This window comes from Anopheles merus, chromosome X, assembly GCF_017562075.2.
Source record: "Anopheles merus strain MAF chromosome X, AmerM5.1, whole genome shotgun sequence".
NCBI lineage: Eukaryota > Metazoa > Arthropoda > Insecta > Diptera > Culicidae > Anopheles > Anopheles merus.
In genome coordinates this window covers 4,286,638-4,304,161 of record NC_054081.1, presented here as the reverse complement: position 1 = coordinate 4,304,161, position 17,524 = coordinate 4,286,638, and the positions used below count along the sequence as shown (strand labels likewise).

General features: G+C 48.9%; 1 protein-coding gene across 1 annotated transcript; it reads right to left on the bottom strand.

The window, feature by feature from the left end:
• Positions 1-980: 980 nt before the first annotated feature.
• LOC121588419 (thymosin beta) lies at positions 981-15,172 on the bottom strand. The gene is made up of 3 exons (XM_041906324.1): positions 14,848-15,172; positions 4,532-4,843; positions 981-2,343 (listed from the first exon to the last, which is right to left on the bottom strand). The coding sequence occupies exons 2-3, from the start codon at positions 4,785-4,787 to the stop codon at positions 2,204-2,206; spliced, it is 396 nt and encodes a 131-aa protein (XP_041762258.1). The 5' UTR covers positions 4,788-4,843; positions 14,848-15,172; the 3' UTR covers positions 981-2,203.
• Positions 15,173-17,524: the final 2,352 nt, after the last annotated feature.

Here is a 17,524-nt window from a genome sequence, read left to right as displayed (position 1 = left end):
TGCTTTGCTTTTTTAACCGGAAGCTGAAAGCTCTCTATTGGTAGGCAGTATCGTTTGATCGGTAATTGGAAAACGCTCTGTGAGCCGGTGGCGCGCGCAGCCACTACTTGGTCGAAGCGTGCAAGCAGCAATTTACACTTGCACAGCACGCGCGCCCACACTAACGCTATTTTGGTTTCACCATACGCATTTTGTGTGTATTACTATGTCACCGCCTGTGTCACACACAGGGGGGGAAGAGAGAACTACTACACGATCGCGAGTAGTGGGTTAGAGAGGTTTGTCAAAATTCAAAACCAAAAACACAAAACCAAAACAAACAACTCGAAAATTTTCAACACACGCACGGACACAGACAAAAAACTTCCCTTCTTCCTCCGCGAGCTGCAAAACGCTAGCTCTCTCTCTCTCTCTCTCTCTTTCGGACCGCAAAAGGACGCAAAATTTTAGTAGTGGGGTTTGCTTCTACACCGCCCACCTCCTTCTCCCGACCGGTCCCACATTCCTATATGTATCTTCCGTTTTTGACAGCGCGTAGCAAACACAGTCTTGTTTCCGTTTTTTTTTGTTTTGTTTTGTTCAATGTATATAAAAAATGCGTTTGAGGATTTTTTGCTTCGTCTGTTGAAACGTCGTGTAATATATATTTAGCTCTCATTTCATATTCCTTTCCTGTCCCCTAGGGGAGGGGGAGGGGGGCGCTGCCGGCTTTTGCTTTTGCATCGGCGCTTCTCGCATCTTCATGATACCCCTCTTTTCTTCCTCCTTTCCTGCTCTCTGTTATAATAGTAATTATTAAATCTAAAAAAAATATATATATAGTGGTCGTGCTCACAACATCCTCGTCCGACAATCGTAAACTTGGGTAATGGAAAATTAATCGATGGAAGAAATGTGTTTTGGGTGATAAAAAAAGAAAATCATTCCTACACTCCTACTGGCGGGCGGCCGCTGCCCCTATTACATTCGCTATTGTTTTATAACACGCCTTTTTTTTTTGTTTACTTTTGCAGCACTTCTAATCTGCATTCGCCTTATTTGGTGTTTGCATAACGTGTTGGTTCGTTTTCCGTTTCAGTATAAATGCTTTTTTGCCATCGATAATAATTAATGTATAAATGCTAGGAGGAGACACACAACGCGACTTCATCTTTTCCCCGCACTTTGCAAAAAGGTGTTGGGTTCGCGCTAAAGGATCTATAGAATTCGCTCGTGTGGGTGTATGTGTGTGTTGGTTTCTTTTCTTTTTAAACCACCACACCGCTCCTGTAGTTTCTATCCAATATAAAAAAACCCCTGCCCCGCCGGGGTAGAAGTTCGTGAGGTAATCGCGTTCGCAGCGAATAGAGCTGTAGAGAGCCGCGGGGTGCGGGGTGTGGTATCGCATCATTTCTGCGTCGATCATCATCTTTTCAAGGAACGTTTTTTTTTTTGCCGATTGTTTGTAGCTCTAAGCTCTAGGATGTCGTGTCTTGGACCGTTTGCACAACCGTGTTCGTGGCGTCGCGGGTTGAGAGAGCAGCTCTCGCCGACGCCCGTCACGTGTTGAGGAAGCGCGCGCTCGCGCAATCCGAATACTGATGTCCTCCGTGCGTTGTTAGGTCTGGTAGATGATGGTCGTCGCGCGGCCGTCCCCTCGCGCCGGATGTGGTAGTGTAGTAGGAATGGATGAAGAAATCATGAGCGACGGACAGGGAGATACTGGGCGGCAAGACAACAGAGCACAGCGACCGGGATGAGACCTGGTGTCGGGGGGAAGCAGGAGAACTCGCGCCACACATCGCTATCGCGAAAAATGCACAGGAGGCGCGCTGCACGAGATCGATGTAACACAAATGCCTTTGGTGTTGTAGTACGATGAGCGGGTACGATGTGGCACAGCGTTTGTGAGTGTGTGTTGTCATGGTATTTTTTTCTCTCCTCTGGTTCTGACGCACATATCCTTTTGCGCATAGCCGCATTGCGCGCCTCCTGTCTGGCAGACGAGTGTCGGTCTTGTTTTTCTCGTTGCAGTGCTCCACACAACCTCCTTTTTTTAGTCTCATCTTGTCATGCAACTGTGCCCACCTGCCTGTATACACCCCCTGAGCCCATCAGCACCACCGTTGTGTGTGTGTGTTTGAACGGTTGCAGAGCACACACACAAACACGGGCCTGGACGCTGCGAGCACGACACACTATATACATATACGCGAGTGGTGGCTTAGGCGCGCTTCTCCGCCTCGATGGTTTCGGCCGTCGGCAGCAGATTCTTCTCGACCGTGTCAGCGTGCTTCAGGCTCTTGGTATCGAACGACTCGATGCCAGCAATGAACTGCTGCACGCCCTTCTCGGCCTGGATGGCTGCAAATAAGAGGAAAAAAAGGCAAACAATTAACTGCAGCACGAGAGGAAGGCGATTATATCATAATAAGAGGTTTTTTAAGTATAATTTTCTAAAAAAAGCGTTAAAAAACACAAAAAACATCCTTCGCTTTTTGTATGACTGGCAAGCCTCCTGGCTATTCATATTCAAAATAATCTGATCTACAAATTAAAAAAAAACACCTTTTCCCATTGTCTCGTGTCACACCAAGCAACATTCGATTAAAATCAATCAAATTAATCAATTGCAACCAAAATCAAGATAGTGGTCACCCCCTCATAAACCCTGAGGTATGCGATTTATTAACATTAAACTCAACATTAGTGATGGGAAGAATGAAGATTTAGTCGAAATCGATTCCGGCCAGCTCCGAAGTTGTCTGGAGTCGATTTCGGATAGTAGGTCCGGAATCAGTTTCCGGGATTGGCTTCGAAATTGGTTCCAGAATCAGCTCCGGAATCAGTTCGGGAATCAGCTCCGGAATTGGTTCCGGAATCGGCTCCGGAATCGGTTGCGGAATTGGTTGCGGAATCGGCTCCAGAATTGACTCCGAAATTGGTTCTGCAGTCGCCTCCGGAATCGGTTCCAGAATCGGCTCCGGAATCGGTTCCAGAATCGGTTCCGGCCAGCCCCAAAGTTGTCTGGAATCGATTTCGGAATCGGCTCCGGAATTGGTTCCAGAATCGGCTCCGAAATCGGTTCCAGAATCGGCTTCGGAATCGAAATCGGCTCCGGCCAGCTCCGAAGTTGTCTGGAATCGATTTCGGAATCGGCTCCGGAATTGGGCCCAGAATCGGTTCCAGAATCGGCTTAGGAATCGGAATCGGCTCCGGCCAGCTCCGAAGTTGTATGGAATCGATTTCGTAATAGACTCCGGAATTGGTTCGGAAATCGACTCCGGAATTGGTTTCGGAATCGGCTCCGGTATTGGTACCAGAATTGGCTCCAAAATCAAAATTGCCTTCGAAACGGAGTCGGTTTCGGCATGTCCATAGGAATAGGCGTTTGGGTCAAATGATGCCAAGTATTGATCGCCGCAAAACAACCAAAATTTACTTGTAAACTATCTATTCTTATGGATATTGTCGGACTGATTTCGGTTCTGCAACTTCTTATTTCAATTCAAGAACTGGGTTTCCTTCCGGAGCCAATTCCAACTCTGGAGTCAATGCTAATTCCATTACCGGGGCAAATTGGGATTCCCCGGTCGATTCCGATTCCGGAGCCGATTCTGAAACCGGGGTAGATTCTGATTCCAGAACCGATTCTGATTCCAGAGTCGATTCTGATTCCGGAATCGATGCCAGATTTGGAATCAACTCCGAAATCCGCTCCGAAATTGGCTCCGGAATCGAAATCGAGCTCCCACCACTGCTCAACATTGAGCTCAACAACTGCAAATTGCCGACAAGCGCCACAAAGAGGAACTTCCCGTAGGAGCACACTTTTTAGCAAAATAAACAATGCATCAAAGCAACGGTTGCACCAGAGCAAAACAAACACAAACGGCAACGATGTGCGCCAATCGAGATGTGCAAAATGTACATACAAATCGATGCACCCAGGCAGCGTGTATAAAGAACATTCCTCCTCCTTCGCTCCTAAGCAAACGATAAATCCTAGGCGCGCGTGAGGTATGCGGAAAATCGAATCATGCTCGATTGCCATGCGTGCCCGCCACGCGGAGCGGAAGGCAACGCATAGAAACGGAGGAAAAAAAACAGTGCTTGCCGCTCCGCTTCTTTATTCCCGTTTCCAGTCAAGCGTCTCTGTGCCGGGGTCGTGTTGAGCATTGTGTTGTGAGGGCAAGCGAAACCATTTAGCGGGAGACGACAGGCAACGGCGATATGCATATCTTTGTGTCGTGGCTCGCGCTTGATTGATTCACCAACGACCACGACAGCACATGGCGGCGGCGGCGGCCTCGGTCTGTGGGCGACGAACGTGTCTCTCCGCTGCGACGTGTTGGTGTGTTTGCACCAGTGCAGTTTTTTAATTGCGTCGCAGCAAAAGCACACCACAAAAAAAAAACGAAGCAAAACACTCTGGCGGCGCACAGTGGATGATAAAGGTGACAAGCATTTTAAGGATGCGCGTGGTGTGTGGACGACTGGAAAGGCTCTCTAGGGGCGCTTAAAGGGGCTCAAACGGGCTTTAAACACCTACCCTCCACGTCCGGCAGTGGGTTCTTCTCCTTCGTCTCGGCGTGCTTCAGACGGGACGCATCGAAGCCCTCAATGCCCTCGATCACGCTGCGCTGGGCCTTCTCGCTCTGGACGTCGGCGGCGGTCGGCAGACAGTTCTTCTCCTGCGTGTCCGCCTTGGCGAGCGTCTCCGTGCGGAACGACTCGAGCTCCGACTTGAAGTCGGGCTTGACGCGCGGGTACGAAGCGGGGGTGCTTTCCTGGCCGGCGGCTTCCATTGTTGCTTTTAGTGTGAGTGTGTTGGTGGGTTTTAACAAACGTTTACGTTAGCGGGCTAGATTGTTGAAAAGATCAAAAGAAGAAAATAAAAAGCAAATTAGTATTTGTTTGGTCTTTTACATAAAAAAAAAAAATACAATTGTTGCTGCCTCCTAAATTGTAATGACATTTTTACCCAAAACAGTGGACAAGAGTGACTCGGACAAAAGCGACAAACCCTAAATTCGGCTGTCAAGATGGCTCGGACGTTCAAAATCTCAACCGTCCGAAGTAGACGACGAACCCTGAGAAGATAAATTATGATTTTGAACGGTCCCGGCATAATAATAAATTCCGAACTGTGTCCCTCATTACCTACAAAACAGTTTCAGAACCACCACCAGCCAGCCGACTCCTCTCTCGTTGCTCGAATTGTTCGAATGGATCATCAACTGGTGGTCAGTGGTTGTGCTCGGGGAGTATGTTGGTCAAGGTCTAAAATACACCTCCTCTTCTCATCGTCCGGTGGCCCCTCGCGAGCAGGCCCTATAGCAGCGAGGGCACCCCACAGACAGACCCTTCATAAAACCATCCCCCCCCCCCCCCCCCCCCCCGTCTGCCTCGCCGCAAAGTGCCGCGAGAGATCGATAAAAGGCAAACACACACACACCCGTCTCTTGGGAACACGCGCGCGTAGCAACGACGCGACGACCCCAAAGCAAACCAACCTGAACCTGATGCGCACAAATATGGCAATGGGGTGACGACGACGATGTGGCCACGATTGCTGTACATATTACATACAGATTGTGCATTCGTACCCGCCGCCGCCGCCGCCACCACCATCCACCATCCACCAGCAAAGCCAAGCCTTGCTTGCCTTCCTGCCCAAATGTGGTAAATCTCGGCCAACGGTCGACAAAAAAGGATCGGATCGAAAGCGGGCGGCGAGAGGGAGAGAGAGAGAGAGAGAGAGAGAGAGAGAGAGAGAGAGAGAGAGAGAGAGAGAGAGAGAGAGAGCGAGAAGGCAGTGGACGACACCGTTTCCTTTTGATTTATGCCTTATATGGCCATCTGCCGACCCGGGTGGTGGTGTCCACACGGAGCGCCATGTTTCCTTGGCCTCCTCTCTTTCTTCCTTTTGCTTTTTTTTCTCTCCTTCTTCGACGCCATTCTTTCTCTTCGCATTTTCGCGTCAATTTGGGCGACTGTATGGGGGCGCAACATTAACGGATCCGGCGCGCGCGTTTTGCGATACATTAAAGTACAGTTGGTAGTCCTCCTCTCCCTCGTCCCCCCGCCCCCAACCATTCCTTTGAGCGGGTGGGGAAAAGGTGTCTTTCCTCTGGTTGGACACACACACACACAAACACACAGCGCTTTCGTTTTGCCGAGGTTAACACACATTTCGAGCGCTGTGTTGACCATATCGGGACGAACTGGCACACGCAGGCGACGAACCCGCGGCAGCACTCGAGACTCGCTACAAAACATGTGCCGAGATTTTGCAGTCTTTAAGACCAGGCGGCGAGAAAAATTCGAATCCAAAGCAACACAACCATACGCTGATGTGCTACCATCGAATGTGCGCTATCGAAATGCTGCAATCTTTCCTCGCTGAGTGTATGCAAACAGAAAAAAAGAAGCAAAAAGAACGCCCGGAAAAGCAAAGCACATCGGGCGCAATTAATGATTCCGAACGAGATCCATCATCTTACCCTAAAAATGAAGAAAATAAAATAAAAATAAAATAGACGTCAGAGATGGAACCACTTATTCCCACGTGTGTGTGTGTGTGTGTGTACCACACTCAACAAGTGGCGGTGTGCGATTGCTTAATCCAAACCCCCTCACAAGGCCCAAACCCAGATAGCATACTCCCATCCCTACAGCTCTTCCAACTATGGCGTTGACGGGCAAATAAAATAGACGAAGGAGAGAAAAAAAACGCCATTTACGCCCAAACACGCTAAAATTACAGGCAGGCAGGAGAGAGGCAGCAGCAGTACACGATATTATCAGACAACATTCCGCAACACCGCCTATGGTTGCGAGATGATTCAAGGCGAGATTTGCTGCTCCTGCTGCGATGCAATGATTGCGCGTTTTCTTTTTCTCTTAATTTGATTTCGCGTTCGATTGGGAGTGTGTGTGTGTCGGCAAAACTTCACCTGTCAGAGCCTGCAAAAAAACAAGCTTCATCTAGAGACCGTGCAAAAAGCACACACAGACACACACACACACATACCATTTACAGCATGATGGTGTAATAAAACATTGGCAAAATAATAGCAATAAACACACGCGCTAAGAGAGCCGGAAAAGAAGAAGAAGAAGAAGAAGGGAAAAAATCAAAAGGAATTTATGATGAGGCATCATCATCCGCCCGCGGTTCGACTTCTTGGATTTGCTCGCTGCTCCGCAGGCGAGAGCAATATATCGGAACGTTCCCTTCCGTGTGCGCTACAAGTGACGAACCCCGAAAACTCTTCCACCGGGTTCGAATAATAATATTCTTCAGGGTCTAGGGGGGGAAGGGGGGGGGAGGTGGTGGCGGGTGCACGGGCAAGCAAGCAGGAAGAGGAGGGCAGCAATCGAACCGGAACAGTGCCTGGAAGGAGGAAGGGTTGAAGACCCCTCACACTGGATGGTCGAGCGGCAGCAGCGTGCACGCCCGGCTGGCTTGCTACTACTTATCTCTTTCCTCCTCCTCCTCGCCCTCCTGTTGGCCGCCTGCCGCAAGAGAAAGAAAACCACCTCTCCCTTCACCCTCGCCTCCTCCCTTCAGCCACAACGCGTGTCGGGGATTGCTTCCACGTTACAATCAAGCGCGCGCGCGCGCGCATTGCTATTTTGCATTTCTCTTTTCGAGGTGCTTTCGGGCGCCTCCAGCCTTCTTGGAGAGCCCTGTGTGGTGGAGAGCTGCTGTAGCATATGTGTGTGTGTGTGTCTAATGCTATGCTTGTTTTGTACGATCCATTTGAAAAAAAAAAGATAAAGAGGTCGAAATCATCCCTCCCTTGATGGACCGGTACAGCACCAGCACACAGCATGCGCGAACCCTGCAGCACTTGGTACGCGCTTTCGAACACATTGCGCTTCTCAATCCCCCGCCCGACTCCACAAGGTGTGTGTGTGTGTGGGTTCTTTTCTCTTGGCCTGGCTCAATTTTAGAGACTTATTTTGACGCGTGGGGCGGCGGGCTCGTTGAACAAGCCTGTGGCCAAAGACATTGCGTGCTATTACTACAGGGGAGGTTGTGATGTGGTGTCTGCTGCACAAAAAAAGGTAAAAGAGAATCAATCAAAGATGTATAAAAAACAACAAAAAAAGGAACCAAGCAAACCTTTTGAGCAATTAAAAGAAAAGCGCTTGGCAAAGGGCGACCCCAAAACGAAAGCTGGTGTGCGGTGCGGCGTTCTTCCCCGCTCGGGCACGCGGGGCTTTTCGTGGGTCGGTTGAGCGAGCCGGCTGCACCACAGCTTCTCAACCGGAACGCCACCACTACTGCGCGCCTGCTTAAAGCGCCAACGGTGGAAATTATTTGTGCCGTCCAGCGACGATTCGACCCGTGGCGGCGAGGGCGGCGCCTTATTAATAATACATTGTTGTAATTATTGGCGCTGCGTGCTCCACACGTGGTGTGGCTCATGTGTCCCGAACCACGTGGAGGTTGCTTTTGGATGGAGATCCTTTTGCGGTGTGGTGGTGTCGTGTGTGATCGATTTGTGGGAAGGCAAGCCAGCGCACACAAACATTGCGAATCTCGTTAAAAGCAAATTTTACACGCTTATGGATCCCTCTCTCTTGTACACACACACACACACACACACACGCACCAACACCTGCCGAAAAAAGGAAAATAAAACTAACAACTAGAACTCGCCCAGGGGTCAATGAATTCGGCGTGTTCTCTATGCGCCCGCAGGCTTTGGGCCCGGGAGAGCAAACGAAGAAATCAAGCGACGAACGTGCAAAAAGCAAAACTCGTCTATAATTTTGGATTTTCTTCGTATCAGATTTTCCCTCCTTCCCGGCACCACGCGGAAGCGGAAAAACGACGACGAAGAAGAAGAAGAAGAACCCGTCGATTCACACATATACTCTTCTACTCTTTCACACTTCGGCGGCTCCGGCGTTCGTGGCCAATTCCTTTTTTTCCCCCCTCATCCACTTGTTATAGTTTTGTGTTAAAATTCATGAAGTGTGTACCAGCTCGATAAGTTTCTAGTTTTCGATGTGTGCAGTAGTAGTACTTAGGTGGGGTGGTAGGTAGGTAAGCATAAAATGCCTTCTTCCTGTGCTCTTTGGCCAGCGAAGAACCCGCGCGCGCCTGCCTCGTTTGCTGCATTTTACGGTCGGTCAATGAGTGGGTTTTTGTATTCGAGTATGTATGTATGTGTATGTTGCTGCGCTGCATGGGATGATCGCAAGAAGCAGAAGGAAACAAAATACCGAACAAAAAGTAGATTTCCTTTGCAGGGGCAATAATCAAGTCGATTTTAATGGTGCGGGGCTCGTTTTTTAATTGCAACCGACCGACCCGAACATTGCGAATATTTAATGATTTCTCTGTGTCATGATCGATCAGTGTGTGTGTGTGTGTGTGGCGCGCGCTGGGTGCTCCAAAAGGCTGAAGAAAAAAAAATGTAAAAAATCAATATAATTTTAAATTTATGTTTTTAATCAACAACCTCCAATGACCGCTTGGCCGATACTTTCTCGAAAGGAATGCGTTTTTTCCCTTTTTTTTGTTACTGATTGTGTGTTCTTGTGCACGTACACGTACGTGTGTACTGTTCTGGAATAAGCTAGCACTGCTGCACCGAAAGCGAAAGAGATATCTCGGCAAAAAGCGATAAGAAATTAAACAAAACCGCTTCACAACACAACACAACACAGGCAAAGTGCATTTGTTGCGCTGCTCGGTCTTATCACAGAACTCCCTTGTGTCCGCCAATGGGAGAGGAGGGCGAAGGCCGGGGTAACTTCCGCTGCGTTCGATTTGTTTTGATGTTTGTTTTTTTTTTTCGTTCTTTTTCTTTAATGCAATAATGGGGCTTACAATCGCTGCAAAAAAAAACGTTTGCAGTGAGTAAACCACTCCCTTTATCGGGTAAAGAGTGTGCAAAGGTAATAAATCAAATTTTGATTGAAGAGCGGGGTAAAAATCGTTAAACAGAAGCGTTTTTTTTTGTATTCTTACATTTCAACACCACATACAGAAAACGATATCGGCGTTGAGAACTGTAGTTTTATTTTATTTTTTTTAGGGTTCGTCGTTTGCTTCGTTGCGCACCCAAAACGGAAAACTTCAATGCGCGATCGCAACAAAAACACTCCACAAAGCACTCGCCAAGCAGCGGAGCATTGAGTACGGAAGGCTCCGGTACCCAACAGTGCACCGGATATGCGTGTGTGTGTGTTGAGGGGAGTGGCCACTCACTAGAAATAAATATCATCCGCGGCGCACTCTCGCAAAAGAAGGGCATTTCTTGCTAAAAAAAAAATGCACATTTCACTCCAATAGAGTAGGAACAGGGTGCAGCAGAAGGGAGGGTCTGGGGGCGGCTTGTTATCACACTCCCAAAAAAAGAAGAAAAAAAATGTAATCGAGCGAATCGAAATGTGCAGCAAACCTTCTACAAACACACACACCCCGGCGGCGGACATAACGGAAATCACTCAGGGCAGATTAACACCCCTCTCCCTTCCACACGATCCTCGTTTCTGCGTGTGTGTGTGTGTGCCGATGGTGTGGCTCGCGAGGAATGTCACCCTCTGCCAACCCCCTCTCTGAGCCACACACACACACACACATTCGCACATGGGAAGAACGAGCAGGTTTGTTTACTGGGTGGTTTCCCTACTTTTTGTTTCTTTATTCATTCTTCCAGTGGAATGGTGGCGAGGGCATTGAGGAAACGCCCTTAAAACATTTGCCTGTATGTGTGAGTGTGTGTGGTGTGTGTGTGTGTGTGTGTGTGTGTGTGTGTGTGTGTGTGTGTGTGTGTGTGTGTGTGTGTGTGTGTGTGTGTGTTTGCTTGTGATGTGGCAGCGCATGCATATACGCTCCACGCGCAACACTAACCACAAATTAATCAGGCCACGAACCCGAAAAGTAAAAAATACCCCACCAATATCGGGCTGGCAGGGGGAAGAAGGAGAAGAAGGTGGTGGTTTATTGTTTGTTGATTTTTGTGTGGCCCCTGATATGTGCCACCGATATGGGTGTGTGTGTGTGTGTGTGCACGAGAGCGGGGCTGGGCTGCAGCTTCGAATTTCGGTGACTCATCACACTTTCCAACCGCAGCGCACCACGCCCCTGTCAATTTCCCACAGTTGTAAAACGATATTGTACACCGACTCCTTCTAGCTAAAGCTACACCGCCGGTTGGGACGCTAAAAGAGAGGCGATAGCAGTTTCGCATCGCCCGTCAAGTCTTTTTCGCAAACCGGAAGCCAACAAGAAGCGAACAGTATGATCATGGCGAGTCAGTTCGTTCTGGCAAGAATGTTTTCTCAGGCGCCTCTTCCCGTGTGCCTTTATCAAATTAGTGTCTCTGCAACCGAACCTGTGTCACGTCTTGAAACCAGCTCAAAGCAGTAGCAGCAGCAGCAGTAGACGACGAACCCCCCCCTTGGGGGACGATAAAATCACAGAAACCACTGCGGAAAATAAACGGAAATAAAAGGGTTCCCCCGTGCCTTCTCGTCGATTTCAACCTTCTATACTGAGGCACACATTTTGAAGTTGAAGGTAACAACACACTCCACTCTCCACCACTTGAATTATAGAGAGCAATGTGTAGTGGTGCTCCCGTAACTTCCGTTGTTAATCGTCAATTACTCAGCTTTCTCGTTACCGTGAAACTACAGGGTTTTCCAGGAGTTTTCGTAGCTGTGGGACACTTTATTGACTCTTTCTTACATGAAATGAACTCATTGTAATGGGAATTGGACTCTCTAGCACTATTGTTGGACAAATCCAATAGGAATCTCCATCGAACCTGTCCATGAAGGGTGCCTTAGAGTCCAATTTCCCCCATATGGAGTTCATTTCCAATAGGAAAAAATCAATAAATGAGTCCCACAACTATGAGAACCCCTAAAATACCCTGTAACCAGCCCCGTAGATCAGGATCAGCATTCCGATTGTGTTTACATGCATTTTACATATACACCAATTAACCTGGGCACAATTTATTTTGGGAATATATTTAAAACACGCTTTTTTAGCAATTATCGAGTTGGAAATGGGAGCAGGAAGCAGCTGGGCAATGAAAGCACGGCTGAATGCAACGTGCTCGAAAAGAGCGAACATTTGTGCTTGGGCGCCAGGCACCCCCACCCACCCACCTCCATGGTTGCCAGAGTTTTTGGTGGAAGAAAAAATAAGTTTCAGTGTTCAGCGGCCTGCGCTGCCACTAATTAGGTTTTCGGTTGAGCCCTCTCCTTCTCATCCCCCGTCTCTCTCTCTCTCGCACACAGACACACACCTAAACGCACGCGCGCACACCCAGAAAAGAGTGTGTATGTGTGTGTCTCTCCTCAGCGTGTGTGCTTGCAAGTTAAAGTATTAATAATAATAATAATAATAAAAAGTGAAAGTTTACACAATGTGGGACTCGTGGGTTAAGCAAATGAAACGAAACTTCTGTCCGTTGGGTGCCATAAAACGGTGTGCCCTTTTTCGAGTGTGTGTGTGTGTGTGCGATGAAGAGGGAGAAAGTAAGCGAAGGGAAGGGAGAGGATTTTTTTTGGTTTTTAGGATTTCGCTTGGGCTTAACAACCGGCTTAAGAACAGTCCGGGCAGGTCCTGGAGGAGCACGTTATGAAGAAGCATGAACCCCTTTTAAATGGGCATTTTTAACATTAATAAAACATTGCTTCTTATGATTATAATAATTATTAATTGAACATGTTTTCTTCGTCCGTTTTAGCCCTTGTGGCGGAGTGAAACTATAAGGCTTGTGAGTGGGTAATTGGTTTAACCCTTGTACGCAGACCAGTTTTTGGTCGTATTTTAATGGGTATTTCAATATTTCTTCTTTTTTTTTTCATTATTCAGCAGAGAAACTGCAGACGTTCTCCCCTTCTTTCGTGACTCATCCTCGTTTGAGCTTCACTCGCTCGCTCGCTCTCCCTTTTCTTTCTCTTTCTCTTTTCTTCCCTCCCTCGTTATGGGGCACACTGGTACATGAGTCATGGATGCGGGGGGGGGGGGGGGGGGGGAGAGCATGTGTTGCAAGCAAATGTGCATATGTGCATACACACGGGTGGTTTTCGCTGCTGCTGCTTCTGGCAAACAAACGGCGAAGCGACGACGGACAAAGAACCGTTTCCAGACACCCATTTCCGGACGCATACAGCACACACACACACACACACACACACACACACACACACACACACACACACACACACACACACACACACACACAGCCAGACAGTTGGGACGGCATATGCCACAAAGAAGCAACAGCAGCAGCCGACATTCGTCGACATTAAATCAATTTCTTGTCTTTTGAGACCTACTCCCCCCCCCCCCCCTCACCGCCGCGAGCGTGCTCATCATCTTCACTAGAAACAATGAGAGGGTGAAAGCGGGGGGGGGGGGGCGGTAGAAACACTTGCCAACACGCCAGAGGCAGCGGAAGATTGGCAAATTGCGTGACAATTTTATTTCGCCCTTCCCCGAAGCCAATGGCAATTGGCTGACTGCTCTTCTCTCGCTGTCTCGCTTTTCTCGCTACAGCTCCACACAGAGCCACACACACACACACACACACCCACGCAAGAAATGATGAGTAACAAAATGAGAGAGAGAGAGAGAGAGAGAGAAGAACGCAGAAAAGCATGGAAAATAGAAAGTTGGACGAAAGAACACAATTGGGAATGCGACCGTTGTCAGCGGCGTTTAACAGAGCTCTCTCTCTCTTTCACTCTCTGTCGTGTGTGTATGTGTGTGTATGTGTTGCCGTGCGTCAAAAACGTCATATATGTGTGGAAAGGTTTTGAAAATTCCACGCAAACGGCAAACTCTTCCAGATGTCGCCACTGAGCTGCGCACTGGGCAGAGCGCCCCCCCCCCCCCCCCACACACACACACACACACACACAATGGAAGGGACACGCACGCGCGCGAATTTCCATGAATAACCCCCCGGGGACGGAAGCGCAAAGATGGGCAGCTGGAGGGATGGGGAGTAGGGGGAGAGTGTTAGGAAAAAGCCGGCTGCCGGACCTGTTCAGCGGAAAAAAACTGCCGGCTTTGGAAAATGCCGGCTGGACACACCAAGCGACCAATATGTGTATGTGAGTGTGTGTGAATGTGAAGAATGAAAAAGAAGGTTTTATTTCATATTGGGCAAGAAACAAAGGGGCAGAAAATTTCAAAATGTTTTCCACCAAGGATCGCGATACACACACAGGACACATGTGCACATGCAAGCACAAAAAGGAAGAAAAGGGCCGAGAAAGGGATAACACAAAAACGCACACACACACACAACTGTTCGAGACACAAACACACTAAAGATGGCCGCAGTCGACGATGAGAGCTGCCGGCCGTTTTTTTTGCAACTTTTTTCGCGAATTGGAAAATTTGTGCAATGGTTTGAATTTTCCTCATTTTTCCCCCCCTTTGTCTTTTCCACACAACCAGCACACAACCGGGGATGGTGTTTGTTGGAAAATAGAAAAAGGCTTTGCCTTAATAAGCGTACATTAAGTAGGGGATAAAAATGGTTTCAAAAATCCTCATCCAATTTTCTGCTTCATTGTGTGACTCACACACAAAGAGGTTATTGTAAAAAAAGGAGAACATTAGATTTGCTCTTTTGTTGCTTTTTTCCGTTAAAAAAAGATGGACGACGCCGTCCAGCACAGCACACACCTGCGCCCATAAAAAAAAATAGAAAAAAAGGGGCATGACACTTTGGGCTGGGCGATTTTGTTAGGGACACTTTGGACACGGCATCTCCTCCCGGTCTCGGCGCTTCCCAAAAAAAAAAGGACAATTGAAACCCCCACCCCGCCCACGAAACGGAGCGGACAAGGACCCCGGGTTGTACACACCTTCCTTTGCTGGGCGATGACCGATCGCAGTTGGGTTGAAAGTTGACTGATGAGTCGTCGTCGTCGCTGACTGCTTTTGGGCAAACACAAGGGCCAAAACCGGCGAATCAAACACGGCTACACACAATGCCACACAAACAAACACGCACAACACTGGAAGATGAGGGGGCTTTTCTTTTTGGCTAGAGAGCAGCAAACACACCGGGACAGACGAGTGATAATCGCGATTTGCTTTTACAGGCAGGAGAGCGCACCGACTGGCTGGCACAGGAAAGGTTGAACTGTATCGCACGAAAGCACAACTGCAAATGGTAGGTGACGCGTGCCGGGCCTGTCAATACATAGCGGCGACCGGCAGCACCACTACATGCGCGCGACGCGTGCACAAGGGCGAGCGCGACACAACACACACACACACAGAGGGAGCGGCGCGTTCGCTGCGCCGGGCTACACCCTGTGGCGGGTTTTTGCACTGCACTTGACGCGGGTGTGCCTGTGTGTGTGTGTTGGTGAGTGGTGTACGCGCGCGCGTATGTGTGTGCGTACGTGCCGTTCCAGCCTTGATGCTGGGGCTGCGGGATTTCTTCGAAGCAGGCAGAACTAAACATGGCGACCATGGTCAGTGCGCTCCGTACGGGTACAGTGTGGGTGAACAAGGGAGATGGAAGTATCGAAAGGCGAATTCATTTTGCTGGACAGATAGATAGATAGATAGAGAGAGAGAGAGAGAGAGAGAGAGAGAGAGAGAGAGAGAGAGAGAGAGGGGCAAAATCGCACCCAAACTCAAGTTGTCTGTCCTGCTTGGTCGGTGTGTTTCGTTTTTCTCCAAAAACGGTCAACCGTGCAGAGGCTAAACCGGCTTACCATGATCGCGGTACCAAATTTGTAATATCTTAAGAGGGGGGCAAAGGAGCGTTTTTAAGAGACGTTTTGGTTTTTGTTTTTTTTTTTAAATAAATCAAAGGGTAAATTAGGGCAGCAGCTCAAGGAAGGAAGGAAACCTCTGGTTCCTCCTTAGAAATGTCGCCGTTGACTCACACGACCCAACAGGCATGAGATTGAGATGGCAGATTTTTCGCGACATTCTTTCACCCGGAATCGCACACACGAATGCATTTTCTGTGCGCATGTGTGTGTGTGTGTTGGTGCTTTCTTTCTTCTTTCTTCGAATGTTTTGATTTTTGACGTTCGGCGACGTTTGTCGCGCTTGCCTTGTCCCCCACCCTGCGATGGCGACATTGGTGCTGGTGCACAGATGTTTTCAATAACCTCTCATTGTCTAAAACCCGAGAAGGTCAATGCACCCCCGCCCACCCTCACTAGACGCAGGATGCTGTATATCCGGATGGAAGAATAGCCTGCTTTGCTGAGGGCCCTGGAACGTTCAGGGCAAACATTGCAACTAGGAACTTCACCTGATGCATTCGGGCAGTGAAGTTGGTAGTTACTAATCGGAAATAAACGTTTGATGTCGAGCCTGCACCTCTACCCTGCCCTGCGTGAGGTTATTCCTACTCCAAGCGTGCGCCATTGCGTGGTCGTTGTTGGGGACGTCGAGTTCGTTATAATCTTCCGGATAAGTCACCAACCTATCCGAGATGCAGTTTGCAGCTGCTGCAGAAATACTTCAACGAAGGGGGGGATTTCTTTTTTTTTTTGTTAATTTTTGGGGAAGAATTACGCCCGGAAGGGAGCAAGCGCACATGTGTTTTTTCGTCCCTCGGTTCAATCTTCTCCCCATTACGGGTGAGTTTCGGTTGCACTTTCTTCATCTCTTCGTACATCTCTCTTACTGTCTCACTCTCGCTCTTGGAGTTCACCAAGACTTTCTTCTTCCCTGTCCCTTTTCTTCGTGCAGGCTGAGGAGGTCGGCCAAGCATGGTAGCGGTTGAACGGTTGCAGAAGGGAGTGCGATGTTGCAGGTTCTTAAAGGTTGCCGGTGCATTCATGCGCAGAGTTACTGGTGGCTGTTTTGCCGGTTTTTGAAGTCATCCCCCCTCCCACCCTCTACATCCTAGTTGCGGATACGAATGGATGGGTGCTCCGAACGTGTGTGTGTGTGTGTGTGCTTTTTGGATATTTGGGGGAGATTCTCGGCCGCACAGTCGTATAGTTGACTGACCGTTATTACCCTGCCTTCCGTTTTACGCTACAATGCAACAGGGGTAGGGGTGGGGTTAGATGCGCAACCCTCCTAAGCAGCGAGGAGGTGAACAAACGTACGCGTATGCCGGCGTACCTGATTGAATTATTGATCGTAATGGGCAATTGGGCGATGGCGAGGAGTGTGTGCTGGAGCGTTTTCTTCGTGCTTCGAGTTCTATTGCACCACCCAACCGACAACGTTCGTGCCATAAATTCGACACTTGGATAAGTTTCCGTTCCGGTCGCAGGTTGGTTTCTTCCTCTTGGCGAAACGATGCACACGATGTGCACAGGTACTGCCCATGCCGCCACCCTTGCCGTGCTGGGGCGATAATTCCGGCAAGCGCGCGCGTTTGAATCTCGCGACCCGAACCGACCAAAAAGCGTTACGTACCGTGCCACCTGCGGGACATTTGTGACCATATGCGATCTGGTTCGATTGCAACCAGATGGTCTAATAAGCAGCACGTCCTAGCTAGCCAGGGAAACGCTTGCTTTGGAGCAACAGCAACAGCAAACCGCCATATACAAG

Excerpts from the sequence above, each read along its gene's own strand:
- LOC121588419 (XM_041906324.1), bottom strand. The coding sequence starts at position 4,787 with ATGGAAGCCGCCGGCCAGGAAAGCACCCCCGCTTCGTACCCGCGCGTC. Across the intron at positions 2,344-4,531 it reads CCCACTGCCGGACGTGGAGG|CCATCCAGGCCGAGAAGGGC; the intron begins GTAGGTGTTTAA and ends TCTTATTTGCAG.